This window comes from Heptranchias perlo, chromosome 10 (genome assembly GCF_035084215.1).
Source record: "Heptranchias perlo isolate sHepPer1 chromosome 10, sHepPer1.hap1, whole genome shotgun sequence".
Taxonomy (NCBI): domain Eukaryota; kingdom Metazoa; phylum Chordata; class Chondrichthyes; order Hexanchiformes; family Hexanchidae; genus Heptranchias; species Heptranchias perlo.
This window is the reverse complement of record NC_090334.1, coordinates 53,658,110-53,674,796: the sequence shown is the minus strand read 5'-3', so window position 1 is coordinate 53,674,796 and position 16,687 is coordinate 53,658,110. Positions and strand designations below refer to the sequence as shown.

The following is a 16,687-nucleotide window of genomic DNA, read 5'->3' as shown; positions in this document are numbered from 1 at the left end:
AATCACAAGCTTTCGGAGATTATCCCCTTCGTCTATAACCTGGTGTTGTAAGATTCCTTACATTAAACTAAGCAAAGTTTGAATTATAACAAAACTCTCAGTAAAACAAAACAGAATAAAAGAAGTATGGAAAACTTATAGTAAATGACACAGAAATGAGAAATCCAAATAGTATCTCTCTTACTTAAATATTTCCCTAAGCACTAATATTGCTTTTACAATGTTTCTCAGAATTAATAATCACTTAACTAGGAGCAGCAAATTGCCTCTTCAATCATTCTCAAGTTTCCTGGAGACTCCAATGAGTAAACAATTTAGGCTCAATTATGGCACCATGGATGCAGGTCTGCCTTAAACCCTATCTTTCAGTAAGAGTGTTCTATTCCATTACCTGCGGTCTGGTTAGTTTAAGGGACAGCAGCCATGTAAAATAATTAATATAACATTTTGTTACAGTATAGTTTTCTTCATCAACCCCCCTCTCCCCTTCAATAATCCAACAAATATTCCTCACACAGTGAAATGAGCAAAAAAAAATATCCAGTCGCATGATAACATACAGATGGAAACAACTTGGGAACCTAAGATTAATTTATTTCAAATCACACTGGGATTATTCAGATACTTTTCAATTAAATTTTGCGCATTTTCTAAATAAGGAAGTAAAGATACAGACAATGGGGGGCAGATATACAGTATAATGATGAACCCTGTTAAAACCTGTATCTTTCTATACCATACAATACCTACAGCTACATAATTAAGTGTTTTGTGTACCCCGTCTACATTTTGTACTTCATAAACATCAGCTATTATGTTCTTCTTTTCATACTGATTTCTGGTATTTGTTACTCATTCGTCTTCTCTTTAGACTCCATTTTAACTGCTGAACCTGGACTTTCTTTCACTCTTTCCGTGGGCCTAGGCTTCCCCATCCTCCTTTATCCCCAAGTTTAGTCTAAGCAAAACCAGCAGGACTCATAATATGAGAAGCTGCTTAAAGAGGGAGAATTTAAAACCAAAATGTGGACAGGTGCCTACATTGTCCTGTCCTATAATGCTCCACCCTCCACTCGTTTATAGTTCCCCAAGGGAACAATACTTACATGTTAAATAAGGTACACTATTTTAATTGAACAAGTGTGTTAAATAGAACACCCTATGAGATGGTGAATGTGGTAAATAAATCCTGTAATGTGCTGGCAGACAACTAATTTCAGACTTTTTCTCTTGTGATGTATCCGTCCACTCATAACATTGTCAGTGTTTACATTGATTGAGAGGCACAAAGTGAACCAGAAGTATCATCCAATATAAGGAGTCTTACAACACCAGGTTATAGTCCAACAGCTTTATTTGAAATCACAAGCTTTCGGAGCTTTCCTCCTTCGTCAGGAAAGCTCCGAAAGCTTGTGATTTCAAATAAAGCTGTTGGACTATAACCTGGTGTTGTAAGACTTCTTACATTTGTCCACCCCAGTCCATCACTGGCATCTCCACATCATATCATCCAATAGGACAATTAGACTGTTATGATAGACAGATCTACATCCATACAGACCTCTTGCTATTCAAGTTGGACCAAGATCTGTGGTGTTGCTCCCTACACAGCTGTGATGGAATTGAGTCGAAGCATTGTTTGCCCAGTTACTTTCAGGCCTGGTGAAATTTCTCTTATAGCCTGTTCCCCCAAGCAGAAACTCACATCAACTGCTGCTTTCGTAAAAGCAATGAACCATTCCACCTCCATTTTCCACTTCTACAAAATTAGTTTCAGTTATTAAAGCAGCTATTCTCTGCTAAACAAATTGATGCACAGTAAAAGTATTTAGTACCACAGGGGCTGAAATAATGCAATCTTGAGCACCCAAAGCACCTGAAGTCTCTTGCCTTTTTGAACTGATTAATAGAAGTAATGAATTCCATTCATTTGGTAGGGCTCAATTTCAATCAATTTTGACATTTTCTGAATCAAATGGGGCCAAATTTAGAGGTGCCAAGGATAATATTCTAAACATCAATTACTCCCTGGATGGAGCCTTGCCTCCTCTCAATTTGTTCAGAGTTTGTTTTAAATGCAGTCCATATCTTTCAGTACCAGTTAACTATAACAGCTTCTCTGTGATTTCTACAGGATCCATTATTGCATCGCCTTCCAGTGACAAATGGTTCCCTTTTTCCAACAGTGACAGCAGTTCGTCCTGGCTTTTTCAGATAAAAGAATAATTACCATGCTTTGTGTATAATAACACAGCCATACTCTCTGTTATCCCAGATCAGAATCAGATTTTTCCTTTACGTTACTGGGTCAAAATCTTGGAACTCCCTACTTAACAGCAACGTGGAAGAACCTTCACCACACGGACTGCAGCAAATCAAGAAGATCACTTTCTCAAGGGCAACTAGGGATGGGTAACATGCCAACCTTGCCAGCGATGCCCTTATCCGGAGAATTAAAAAATTACTATTCTGGTGATGCCTGGTCTCCATGGAGAATGCACACATTTTCTCTCTGTTCTGCTTCATACACTCTGCAATGTCTCAGTTTTAAAATCAGTACAATCTATTAATGAGCTGTTGATGGGCACCAGGGAAATCTAGATCAGGGGTGTCTGAACTGGGGGCCATGGGACAAATGCAATCCCTGAATCCCAGCAACTCGGGCCTGGAAACCCAAGCCAGTCAGTCAAAGTTGCGTTTATATTTCTGAATTGTTGGTTTTCCTGTTTGAATTTTGTAGGCCTGGAGGCTTGGAAAAGGCTGTTCTTAGCACTGTTGCCTCATTGGTGGATAGATACAAACACCAAAATCTGTTTGCATCAGTAACTTGAGATAAATACAAATTAATGGAAATATGGGTTTAAACACAATAAACGGGCCCTGCGGTTCCATCGCACGCAACGATGCAGCCAACAAAAACAGCTTGGGAACCACACTGTAGACCACCAACTTTCCTAATTTTCATTCTAGACATGACTTCTTTGCCAGCCTCCCATCCTCCACCTACATAAACTCAAGCTTTTCCCAAGCTCTGCCATCTGCAGCCCATCCTGCACTCCCGTCATCCTCGCTCCGTGACTGCAACATGCTGAACTTAAGATCCTCGTCCTCATCTTCAAATCCATCCATGGCCTCAACTCACCCTACCTCTGTAATCTAGTGTTCTCTCCTGCACCCTTCAGTTCTCTAAAACTGGTCTTGCATGTATATCCCCTCCCTTTGCCCCACCATTGGTGGCAGAGCCTTCAGCTTCCTCAGCCCTCCCCACTGGAGCACGATTCCTAAACCGCTCTGTCTCTCTACTTCACTCTCTTTTTTAGTTCTCAACCTTTTATCCTTCTTTCCTGAAGGTGGTAACTCATGCTGAATTGCTGACGCCTTTCTGGTATCCCACCCAACTGCCCAATTTTCATGCATGAATCTAGGCAATAAGGGCTGGCAGAGTACTTGACAATGAGCAGCATCACAATGGTGCCCGATTATGTGCTTACCTGATAGCCACACTTGTGTGCTTTTCACCGGGGGCCACTGGATGATCTGGAGCAGGCTGTTTTGTTTTGCCCACCTCCAGCCCGAGGACACTAAGGCCAACTGTGGTGCCCCACCACTGTGTTGACTCAGATCAACCAATTCAGCATAGGCCGAGGATTAAACCTTGGAGTTTTGGACTGACTAACTCCATACTACACAGTATGGTGCATTAACCCATTGGACCCCAAGACTAAGATTAGTGCTTGGATTTCATTTAAAAAAACTCACAAATCAGGTTCTTTTCAACCTTTACCCAGATTAGGAAATAGCCACTGTGTTTGTGTTGTAACATGGAAGAACATTTCCTCCTATCAGCGAGCCAACATTAAAGTTTACTAGTAATCCACATAAACCATTTTATTAGTATAGATTCAGCAGCATGAAGTGGTGTTGACTCAAATCTCTATAGCAGTATCTAGAGGCACCTGGAGGTACCCAACCCAACACACTTATAAAACAGAATTCTGTCTGGGATCTGTTTAAATCCCTCTTTTGCCAGGTAGACACTGAAAGATCAGGAAGCTGCCATGGAGAGGACTGAAAATGGGAATCATCACATCAGATACGTCACAATCAGGCTGGATTATTTAAGCAAGTCATACAGTAAAAATTTAGCCTTGAACATGCATATATCCCACAAAACAACTGATTTTTTTCCCATTAATGGATTTGTAAAAGTTGATGGCACTGAATCATAGAAAATTTACAGCACAGAAGGAGGCCATTCACCCCATCGTGTCTGCACCAGCTGAGAAACGAGCCACCCAGCCTAATCCCACTTTCCCGCATTTGGTCCATAGCCCTGCAGGTCACAGCTCTTCGGGTGCACATCCAGGTATTTTTTAAATGAGTTGAGGGTTTCTGCCTCTACCACCCTCTCAGGCAGTGAGTTCCAGATCCCCACCACCCTCTGGGTGAAAACAATTGTCCTCATTTCCACTCTAATCCTTCTACCAATCACTTTAAATCTATGCCCCCTGGTTATTGACCCCTCCACTAAGGGAAATAGATCCTTGCTATCCACTCTATCTAGGCCCCTCATAATTTTGTACACCTTAATCAAATCACCCCTCAGCCTCCTCTGTTCCAAGGAAAACAACCCCAGCCTATCCAATCTGTCATCATAGCTAAATTCTCCAGTCCTGGCAATGTCCTCATAAATCTCCTCTGAACCCTCTCTAGTGCAATTATATCCTTCCTGTGAGTTGGGACCAGAACTGTGCACAGTACTCAAGCTGTGGCCTAACCAGTGTTTTATACAGTTCCAGCATAACATCCCTGCTTTTATATTCTATGCCTCGGCTAATAAAGGAAAGCATTCCATATGCCTTCTTAACCATCTTATCTACCTGTCCTGCTACCTTCAGGGATCTGTGGACATGCACTCCAAGGTCCGCCACTTCCTCTACACCTCTCAGTATCTTTCCATTTATTGTGTATTCCCTTGCCTTGTTTGCTCTCCCCAAATGCATTACCTCACACTTCTCCAGATTGAACTCCATTTGCCACTTTTCTGCCCATTTGACCAGTCCATTGATATCTTCCTGCAGTCTACAGCTGTCCTCCTCACTATCAACCACTGATGAATGATTTTTTAAATGCACGGACACTCTCATTGGCTATTTCCTCTCAAGCTCAGCAGAAGAAAAAGTAGTCTTGATGTCAATTAATGGTTAAAGTGCATTTAATTATCCTGTTGTGCTCTTAAGATGTTGCTGCATCACTGAAGTAGCTTGGGAAATCTGGTTGAGATTTCTTAACACTTGGTGTACTTTTAGTGGGGATATCCTTTCTTTGTACTGCCATTACACTAAGTCATTGGTATGAGTACAACTCCATGGCCAATTTCTGCACATTTGTCTTTGCTTGATGCAGCCTAATAGTACACATCCAATGTGCTCGGCCGCCCTGGGACACCACCACCAAACACACCATATAATACTGAACGTCACTGCATTGAGCGTAGTGCAGTCAGTGATAATGCTCTGAATTTCAAAGGGACCTGGAATAACTAAGATGTGTAGCCAGTATAATGATGGCTGTCTCAAGTAAAAGCCTATCGTCAGAATTGAGTCAATCTCATGCCAGTAAATTAGTAGTTGATGTGTGTCGTGGCACATAATGATATTTGGAGCATTGTGCCAGCTTTCATTTAATTCTGGAAGCAAAGCAACAATTCCATCATAAGACTACTATAGTTCTCATAGGACCAGCACAGTATAAGGTTGTGTGTGTGAGTGTGTGTGTGTGTGTGTGTGTGTGTGTGTGTGTGTGTGTGTGTGTGTGTGTGTGTGTGTGTGGTCTCTATATCCAGATTTCTAGTACAGTATTCATGGTCACAGTAAAAAGAACATGGCATTGAAATCCAAGTATGATGGATAAAAGCTATAAGAAAGACTAAGAAAATTGAACACTGGGCGATGTACTGTTCGGTGATGCAACTCACCAAACAGATTAAATTTTCTTCCTGAGCAGATTAAAAAGTCATTTGATATGAAAAAAACTTGAAATTGTACTCTATTATTACTTTTAATAAACTGCATAGGCAAAGATGTAAAGACATTTTCCAGCACTGAATTTATATGAAAAAGTACAGGTGACATACACTAACATAGCCAAAAGCCTAGTCACTCGCTGGTGAAATGATAGTTGCTAAATTCTACACACAACTCTATTTCATTAAGCAAAGCATCAGAAAGGATTGCAGCTTTAACTCAAGCTGTCTATAATTTATCTCTCAAACTTCTACCTACATTTGAGCAAAATACATACATGATGTCAGTAGTTACTCTTCAAATCATCAATTATCTGAGCAATCAAGGAAATGTGCAGAATTCAAGCAATGAAACAGTCATGAAAAGGTTTGCAAATCAGTAACAACTTCCTTTTGAACAATGAGAAGTACAAATGAAAACATAGCTTCACAACCATCAGAACTCAGTCTCACCCAGAATATACTCGCAGTCCACAGCAAGACTTTCTCAAGTGACTGAACTCAAATGTATCTTCACTGCTGGATGCATTCTCTTGCTTTGTTGATTTTAAGTGGATGTAGACCACAAACACCAGGTATAAGGACCATCTTTAAAGCAGATCTGCTACATGAAGTACATTATTAGAATCACTGCAATACCAAAGCAGCTGAGCGGTTCAATGTACATTGGATTTGCAAGCTCTGGTATCTCCTCGATCTGTCATTTCCTACACATTTTGAGCAGCAATTAAAACTGAACACTCAAAATTAAGAAGCCATAGTGACAAAATGCTTTAAATTGCAATTCCTGCATCAGTTACCTACAGAATATTCTGCAGAAAAGGACACGACTACAGTGGCAGGAACAGGAACAGAAGCAGTGGCAGACACACGCCCTGCTAAGCATGGTGTGACCCGGCTGTTTTTTCTTTCTAATGTCTTCAGTACACCCGACACATTACACAGCATCTAATACTCCACAATACGTCAAACATATGTCATTAGTGTAACTGATACTCTGCAGCAGAAAAGAAGTTCACAGTGTACTGTCAATAATTAAATAGGAGTTCAAAATAAAATATCCAATATTTTAAATGGCTTATCTTAATCACTCAACATAAAGCTTTCAAGTGGCCAAAGCAATATGGATTGTCAGCTGCAGACAAGAGCTTATAGGCGCAATTGAGGTGTATTAGATAATTTCACTTATTAACAATATAAAGCAGCAGATTCCACAAGAAGCAGAGCAGGGCAAGAGCAATTAGGGATGGGCCTTGCCAGCGACGCCCACATCCCGTGAACAAATAAAAAAAAAGGTAAAGTTATTGAGTGACATCATTTTAAGGATAGAAATCACCATCAATCTATCTGTGTAAGATGAGCAAACATTCAGTGAGACAATGGGGCAAATTTTAACCCTCAAGAATGGGTGGGTTGGGGGCGGGTGGGGGGTAAAAATTCTCTGTTTACAGAGCGGGACAGCATCCCGGCGCAGAGAGCAGACACCAGGAAGTCCTGCCCCCCACTTGAATCCAGCGGGCCGATACTTAAAAGGGCAATGTAATTCATTGAGATACTTGAGGTACCTAATATTTTGTGCATTGGAATAATAAAATGAATTTAACCGTACCTGTTCGGGTTTCCCATCGCTCCCCATTCATGCAAGGTGAAAGCAGGCGGGAAGGACCAGAGGGGTCCTCTCTGCCAGGCCCAACAAGCTCACCTGGCAAAGAGGGCCCCTGTGATCGGCCGATGCCCGCCCCCCCCCCCCCCCCCCGCCCACCTCGCCATGGTAGACCCTACCTACCTCTGGCTCTTCACCCGACCTCCAATCTCTTTATCAACCCCCCACCCCGATCTTCTTCCCAGTCCTGCCCCATCGATCTACTCCCCTCCATCCCGATCTTCTCCCCGGCCCCTCTGATCCCCAGCTGCGGCCTGCTACAGCAGGCCTTCCTGGCCGATAGCCAGTTAGCCAGCCTGTCAATGAGGCTGGCTGCCGGGCACAAACCCAGAAACGAAACTTATGGGCCTCATGCGACCTGCCCACTTACCTTCCGGTTTCGCAACCGGAAATCTTCCCCCCCCTCCCCCCTCCTCTCAGATAAAATTTACCCCATTATGTCAGGTCCATATTACCAAATGGAAGTCACGCCATGAAGAACAAAGTCAAAATTATTCTAACAGACATCAGATGGATCATGCCTTGACAAGTTCAGAAACTTAATGCCATCTCCATCAAATTAAAATACGCAGAATTTGAGACATAAACTTTTTATCATACCTCGCCCAGCAACAATTTTTAAAAATTCTATTATAGTATGTCTATCTCAACAATTTCTCCTGGCTTTATGCAATTAAGTTCACTTGAAACTTTATTATGTACCTATGTATTCCCAAATCCTTGACAAAGTCTAAATGTTAGTTAACATTTTTATGCAACTTGGGATTTTATGGCAATCTTGGGTGCACAAATAAATCCTCCTCTTCCTCCCCCCATTGTGCACTGTTTGCAAATATATGTCAGTCTTTACTGCTTCACTTGCATAGAGCACCTTGGAATTCAGAACCATTGGGAGAAGGGGAGGTGAGGAATAGTTATTACACAAATGGAATATATTTGGTTCACACTCACTTGTAATAATGGATTTTATCACTGAGAAAATATTAAATTATATATTGTATAACTGCTTTTATTATTTGTTGTTAGTGGTTTAAATTTGAACTATTGGTTCCGCATAGATTAATGGTGTTAACGCAATCACCAAGTAATGTGCAGGTTAAGGCAAGGTCTTAATGAAGACATCAACCTTCCACTGCCACCCTCAATGGAAAGGGAAATGTACACCAGAGCTGTGTCAGGATAATCAGGAGCTACTTTCTAAAATTACTAGACTGAGTCAGTAGGCGTAGCATCTTCCAGAAATGAGAGAGAAATGGCCAGTACAAAGTTCAAATTCCAAGGCATGTTAGTATTGGCAGAACCTGTAATCTGATGCTATTCCAGTCTGCGCCACACAAGGTGGTTAGTTTTCTTGTACAAACAGGGTTATTTTATGATTAGACAAATGTCGATTCCTGTTTCCCTCTTACCAGTAAACTGATCCGAAATACAAGCCAGACTGACAGTCTTCTGCTAACCAAAGTCTCACAAGTTGGGAATCCTCCCATATTTAAAGGTGTTTTGTTGGCATACTGGGAAGTTTCCAGGAAGGCACGGTCCCTCAAACAGTGGGCTTTGAAAACTCAGTTTACACACTTGTGTGGTGGTTGAGTTGGAAAACCTTGTGCCACGGAAGATGCAATAATTGCTGACATGGTAAAACATCACCGTTGAGTTTTCCAATTTGCAGTCCACCTTTCAGTCAAATTGTTTTTAAACTTTTCTAATATCAACGGTAGGCACATTCAGTTAGTTGATGGGGTCAACCTATCGTTTCACATCTTCCAGGATACAGATATGGTAAAGCATCATGAGAGTTATTTTACCAGAGGACAAGGCCCCTTTAAATCCAACTAGAAAAAAAAGATGAGTCATCTCCTTCACCTTCATTTGAACCAAGGAGTCCAGCAACTACTTTCGTCTTTAATGTCACTACCCATTCTTGGTACTAAATTTCATAATTTGCCTGGAGAATGTCATTGTGAAATTGTGACTAAAGTAAACTTTAAGGGCCCCTGAAAAACAAGGTAGCCTTAAATATAAGTATCTGTGGCAATTCAACTTTGTGATACAATGATGAACTAAACAGATAAGGGAATTAGCTTCAGTAACAAGTCCTTTGGTATTCTAATATTCTCAATTAACATGATACCTGCAGTGAATGATATATTTATAATTCAGCAATCAACTGGGTAGCATAGAAAAAGGTATTTCTCACTTAGAAATATTTTTGCTGGATTCCTTTCACCACATAATGACACCACTTTCTAAAAAGCCAGCCACTAGCTAAATATTGCATTCAGTAAACCAAGCAAAACAATTCCAAAAGGCTCCTAAAGTTTAGATTTATAACACAATTTTAAAAAAAATGTATACATTCCTTTAATATAAATCTCCACCTACTCCACTGAACCACTTTTGGTATACAGGAGACTTTCTCCACTTACTAGTTAAGGTAATAGTCGTCCGACTAACCCTCCGATTATGGTCCTGCTGAGCTTGCTGGACTGGCATTGTGTGTGAAAAACTTCCTCTCTGATTTTCAACATTAACAGAACAGAATTTTTTTTAAAAAGGCTTTCCTTATTTCGTTCTGAGCACCTGTTATTTACAACTGTACAAGGCACACAGCTGAAGTACGGTCCACAAGGAACCACGGTGCAAGCACTAAAATTAAGCATGGGCAGGGAAATCCCATGCTAGGCAGCCTCCTTCTCCGCCCCCATCCCACTCCTGACCGCCCCCACTCCCAAGAAAATGGCTCGGAATGGCTTCATTACAGCTAAGGATCGTCAAGCTGTTTGGATATTTTGGAACAGCATCCTTCCAATCAGATCGCCAGTGACAGGAAAAGCTGACATCAATCCTTGTAGACCATATATGTATTACACTGGGCAGCCTACAGTTGGTAAGAAACCAGAGAAGGGGCTTACAAATCAGACCCTGCTCAAAAAGCATCAGCATCACATGTCACTTGTCAGGGTAAAATGTGGCGCAGAGTTCAAAAGTCAAGTTGTAAAACAGAGAAAACGTGTAAAGAATCATGGGGGATGTGAAAGAATTTAAATCAGAGTGTAGAGAAGCAGACAGCAAATCTTGGATCAACGCCACCAGCAAATAGGCAGCATTTTCATTGTATAAATAGGAACATGTTTAAAATGTGGGCAACATAATACAAAGGAGGTTTCAGTGTACAAAGCGAATTTTCAATTTCTCTCTTTATTATAACGACTAGTCCATTCTCCCGTGGCACTGCTCATGGAAGGTTGGCTAACTGTCAACTTCCTTTTCCCCAGTGTAACTGGTCTCATGGTTCTCTCTCTTACTGACCACCTATCTCCCCATTCTTGCTGCTTCCCATCCCCCAAGTCTCACTGCCCTACTTATTTTTGTAAACAATTTTACAACACCAAGTTATAGTCCAGCAATTTTATTTTAAATTTAAATTTAAATTTAAATTTAAATTTAAAATAAAATTGCTGGACTATAACTTGGTGTTGTAAAATTGTTTACAATTGTCAACCCCAGTCCATCACCGGCATCTCCACATCATGACTACTTATTTTCCTCTGTGTTGAAATGCCTCGTCACTTGCTGCTCCCGATCATTCCTGTCACACTGCACCCCTTATGGTTTCCTTTCTTGCTGCCCTCGTATGCCCATTCCCTTGCTGCCACCACACCTCCCCCATGCGTCACAGCCTCCTACCACTCCTTTATCTCTGCTCTTATGATCCCATTCTCACCTCTCTTAAGGTGTCAGCCCTGGCTCAGTGCTAGCACTGTTGTCTGAGTCAAAGGTTGTGGGCTCAAGCTCCACTCCAGAGACTTGAGCACATAATCTCAACTGACAGTTCAGTGCAGAGCTGAGGGAATGTCAGAGCTGCCATCTCTTGGGTAAGATGTTAAATCGAAGTAAAGCACTTTGGGGCGACCTGAGGTCATGAAAGCTATATAAATCCAAGTTCATTTTTCTTTTCTCTTTTACTGCTGCTTATTCTCCCACTTCATTCCCCCCCCACCCTCTCATTGTTCCCCATCTCACTCCACCTTCATAGTCTATGGTCTCGCTGTTCCCCATCCTCCTATTTTGCTGCACCCCTTATATTCCTTCTTTTGTCAGCCTCATCCCCTCTGTTGCAGACATCTGAGTGGGCCAAAAAAAGAGGGGTGGTAACCTAAAACCCAAAATGATGGCAGTTGTCAAAATATTAATCTTGTTGGCCCAAGTAGGCCACGAGCAGGCTGAAATGTGGTGGTTCTACAAGCTGAAAATGAACTTGCAGCTTGCGGAAGTGGCCAAAATTGAGGTTCTGGGAGGCCTGAGTAGACCAAAATGGCACCAGCGCAGGAAATAGTGGCCCAATATAAGCTAAAGTTAAATGTCTGCATATTTACCTCACATGGGGAAAAGAAAGCTGCTCCCCAGTGTCATTCAGTGGCCAAAGCCTGCAACTACATGCAGAATCAAAGCAGAAATACATAGGGCACGATTTTAACTTCAAAGTGGGGTGTGTTGGAGGCAAACAAAATTGGGCATTTCTGGAGCAGGGAGGAATCCCGACTCCAATCCGTCGAAAAATGCACACGAACCAGAGCCGTCCGGGTGCGCATGCTGTTCCTGAACCCGGAAGTCCCGCCTGCAATTAAAGTCAGTGGGACAATATGCCAAGCTGCTCCCAGCTGGGCCTTGTGGAATCGCATTGCCCGTCGCGATTCCACTGCCCTCAACTTCTTCACCTCCGTATTCTTCCAGGGTGCCACCGGTGACATCGCTGGGGTCTCTCAGTCATCTGTCCACAAGTGCATAAGACGGATCACCAACGGTTTGTTTTGCAGGGCGTCCACTACGTCAACTTCCCCATGGACGACCTCAGCCAGACGGAGATGGCAGTGGGTTTTCCACTCTGTGGCTGGCTTCCCATGGGTACAGGGTGCAAATGATTGTACGCATATAGCAATCCGAGCACCTCCACACGAGCCAGGACTGTTCATCAACAGAAAGGGATATCACTCCATCAACACGCAGCTCATTTGTGACCACCACAAAAGATTTCTTCATGTGTGTGCGAGATTCCGTGGCAGCTGCCATGATTCATTCACGCACCAAACAGCCTTAAGGGCTGCTTCCTCGGAGACAAGGGATACTCCCTGCACACTAGACACCTCTGAGGAACCCCATCAGCGAGGAACAGCATCGATACGATGACAGTCACGTCGCCACCATGTCTGTCACTGAACATGTGATAGGACTGCTGAAGATGCGATTTTGGTGTCTGGATCGGTCTGGGATAGTCGTCTGTTGTGTCCTGCACAACATGGCGCAATGAGAGGGCTACTGGTTGATGAGGCCTCAATCCTCTCATCCAGCATCCACATCTGCCAACAACATTGAGGAGGAGCTGCAACAGCAGGAGCACGAGTAGGAGGAGGAGGAGCAGGAGGAACCCATCGGCGGAGCAGTGGCTCACCTGGCTGCTCGTGAGGCCAGGGAGTCACTAATATGTGAACACTTCTCATAAGGAGATCACAAAGTGAAAACAGACCAGTCCTCAGACCACCTAGAAAGACCAGCGCCAACACCATTGCCGCCCGCACCCCACCCCCCTGCACAAAACAGTCCTGCAACTACACATACACCCACTGTAAACTCACCCACTGGGTGACATCAAGTTTCGTCGTTCATGATGAAGCACATGAAAGGGTCCTATCACAAAAGGCAGTCAAGAAAGGGCAAGATGTGGCAGTAGCAGTGAGAAGTATAACATTTAATGTGAATTTAACAAAAACCAAATAAAATGAAAAAACACGACGGTGTGTCAAACACCCTTGTGCATATCCTTTGTGATCACAAAACCTTCGCCTTTCGCTCCCTACTACTTCTATGTGGTGCATCCCCTGTGGCTGCAGCAGAGGTAGTGGCAGGTTGCTCATATTCATGCCCTGGCTGCTTAGATGCTTTCGGCCTACGCCCTCTGGGTTTTGGAGCCCATGAGGGCCCCGCCAAAGACTGCTCCACCTGCACCTTTGCAGGGGCAGACTCGGCCACCTGGAGAGGAGGCAGCATTGCGGGTACTGGTTGAGAGGGGGGCAACGGGTGTAACGTGGGAGCACTTTGAGTGGCGTCCCTACTTCCATGTCCTCTTTCGCCATCATCCCTCTGCTCGGCCAGGCCCATATCAGTCCTACCACTCTGCTGGAGAACAGTTTGGAGGACATCTGTGATGCCTTGTAAGCCCAGTTGTAAAGTTTCTGTCTGCCTGCTTAAGGCGGCAGAATGTTGTTCACCCCGAGTCTGAACAGCCGTTGTCAGGGCCTGACTGGACTCATTTGTGAGTCGTGCTTGAAGCTCAATGGAGGCTAGCCTTCTCTCCATCGCAGACATTCCCGCACTTACCTGCGCCACCAGTCAACTAATGCAGGAGGTGGTTTCTTCCATCCTCGCTGCTACTATGGACAGTGTGCATGGCACCTGTTCCAGTACCTCGCAAATGTGCTGCTGTCCCTCGATCATTCTCCTTTTAAAGGATGGCTCCTGGGGTTCAGCATCTGCGTCCAGCTGAGCAGAGCCTGGAGAGGAGTTCGCCCACCAACGTGGACTCTACACAGCTGCCCCTGCCACCAATGTCTGCTCGTGCTCACTTGTGTGTGGTGACTCACCAGGTGCCAACTCAACTAACTGACTACTAGGACCCAACCAGGTGTAAGTACCTGCGCTGATGGATGGCTCGCTAAGATGTGACGGTGCACCCTCAGAGGCCGGGAGCTCCTCTGAGGAATCGCCCTCTCCCGTCATTGCGGTCGTTGAAGGGCCTGGAAGAGAACAGAAGGCAATATTAAGCATCATCACAGATGTGTAATGTTATGATGAGCATACTGAGGTGCTCAATATGCCAAGCATTGTTAACATCAATTCATGTTGTGTATGAACGTTAAAAGTCGTGACACCAGACATTTGTGGGGTGCCATCTCGGCGTCCCCGACGGACAGGCACTTGAGGGTCCGGCTGATCTCCAGGACCTCCTCCTCCGCCTCTGTGAGGACCACTATTTGTTGTGGCCCCCCTCCAGTCCTCACCCTCTCACGTCTCATTTTGCATTTTCTTCTCTTATTAGGGGAGAAAGTACAGATGTGAGTGATTGAGGGTATAGTGGTCAGCCGATGAATGCATTGCTTTGGGTGAGGCTGACCATGGAAGAGATGCACCAGTGGGTGAGTATCAGACAGAGACATCACATTGGATCAGGATTGGGGTGAGTGGTAGTGGTGGGTTCACAAATGGGGAGGTGAGGAAGTGCTCAGGAAGTGAAAGTAAGTTGAGGATGAGCCTTAAGTGGGTGTGAGGAGTGAGGTGATGTGATGGAGTATTCTTGGCAATGCAGAATGATGTTGGCGGGGGGGGGGGGGCGCGGGGGACGATGTGCACTCCAGAATGCAGGAGAATCAGTAAGTGTACTCACTTTTGTTGACCTAGTTAGGTTATTGAAACGCTTCCTGCACTTGGCCCAAGTGTGGGATATGTTGCTCCGGCTGGTGACCTCCTCTGCCACCTCGAGCCAGGCCTTCTTGGTGGCAGAGGCAGGGCGTTTCCTCCTGTCGGCAGGGTAAAATAGTTCCCTGCTCCTCCTCCTCACCCCGGCCAGCAGCACCTCATGTGAGGCGTCAATTAATCTTGGAGCTGGCTTGCACCTCTGCTGCACCATTTTTGCTCTTTGCTCCAGCAAAATCCATTGGTGAGATGGCCCTTTAAAACTAGGCATTCCAGCTGACAGCAGGACATGCGGGTGCACAGTCCGCCCGCTGCGCAGCTTTCGGACGGCAAACCCGGAAACCACGTTAAGGGGCACCAATTAAGTTGCAATGGCATGGGGAACGGTAAGTTTTTATTACTCAGATTACCCGCGCGACCACTGACCCCACCCCCCCCACACCTGCTGCCATCCCGCCTGCATTTTAAAATCATGCCCATAGCGTTACAACATGAAAACATTCACCATTCAGTATGCATGTGAACAAAAAGTTCTAATCACATTTACTCACCCTGTTCCCATATCCTTACAACCCCTTTTCCTTCATCCACCTATTCAATCTAACCTTCAATGTTGACGTAGTTTCTGCCTCAATCCCTAACCCTGGAAGTGAAATCCACAGCCTCACAACTCTGTGTATAAAGAAATTTCTCCTGTCCTCTGTTCTAAATCTCTTACATTTGATCTTGTATTTATGGCCCATGTCAATGTCATAAACTATCATGTTAAATGAAAAACTCTATTAAATTCTAGAGAGGTACCTACACATGCGTTCTCAGCAGGGACTAAACAGAAAGAGCAAATTTAATAGTATATTGGTCCATTTACTGTGGCATTGCACAGGGAGAGTGGGAGAAATTCAACTTCGTTTCACCTGTTTCTTGGGTGTCAAATGAATGATAGGGGGACGAATTTCAGGTCGCGACCTCCTGTGCCCAACCCGCCCTGCAAACATGTCAGTCATTTTGGAAGCAGAGGCCTTTTACGTGTCCGGTGCGCCTGCCTGAACAATCATTAGGTGCCTTACATATGCAAATCGGGGTCCTAATGCTGGTTGTAGGACCTGATGCAAAATTCAGCTACAAATGGGCGGAGCCTGCGTGGTGCAAGTTCCGCCTAGTTGTAATCGGTCTTGAGTGGCCTTAAAGGGACAGCTAGAGGCCACTCAAGAATTGGCCACAAAACTTTTTAAAAAGTTACATTTCTGTGGAGCCAGGTCAGGAAAAAGAGTGCTCTTCCGAGCCCTACAAAAATATTGCTGCCGGCCTGGGCTCACTTTATCTGCCTCCCCAGATAGGTTGCAGCCAGATGGAATTTGTCAGGCCCTGACCGGTAGCTACGTTGGAACACATGATTAGCACCCGCAGCTCATCGGTTTCATTCAAATGAGGCCTGATGCCGAATTTAGCTCGGGCCTCAGGCTGGCATAATCGGCACCCAAAACAATCACCATGTCGACTTGCCTCCCATTTTTAGCACAAATCCAATTTCT

The 16,687-nt window shown here is 44.2% G+C and overlaps 1 protein-coding gene across 7 annotated transcripts in view; it reads right to left on the bottom strand.

Annotated features, from left to right (window-relative positions):
* The window catches only part of LOC137326565 (ena/VASP-like protein), a 239,954-nt gene that overhangs the window by 53,544 nt on the left and 169,723 nt on the right, over nt 1-16,687 (bottom strand). Inside the window, exon 1 of one of the 7 annotated variants that reach the window (XM_067991791.1) lies at nt 10,115-10,327. The exons of the other annotated variants lie outside the window; for them this stretch is intronic. Coding sequence (XP_067847892.1) covers nt 10,115-10,181 — 67 coding nt within the window. The 5' untranslated portion in view covers nt 10,182-10,327. Of the gene's footprint in view, nt 1-10,114; nt 10,328-16,687 lie in introns of those variants that run through there. 7 annotated transcript variants of the gene reach the window in all.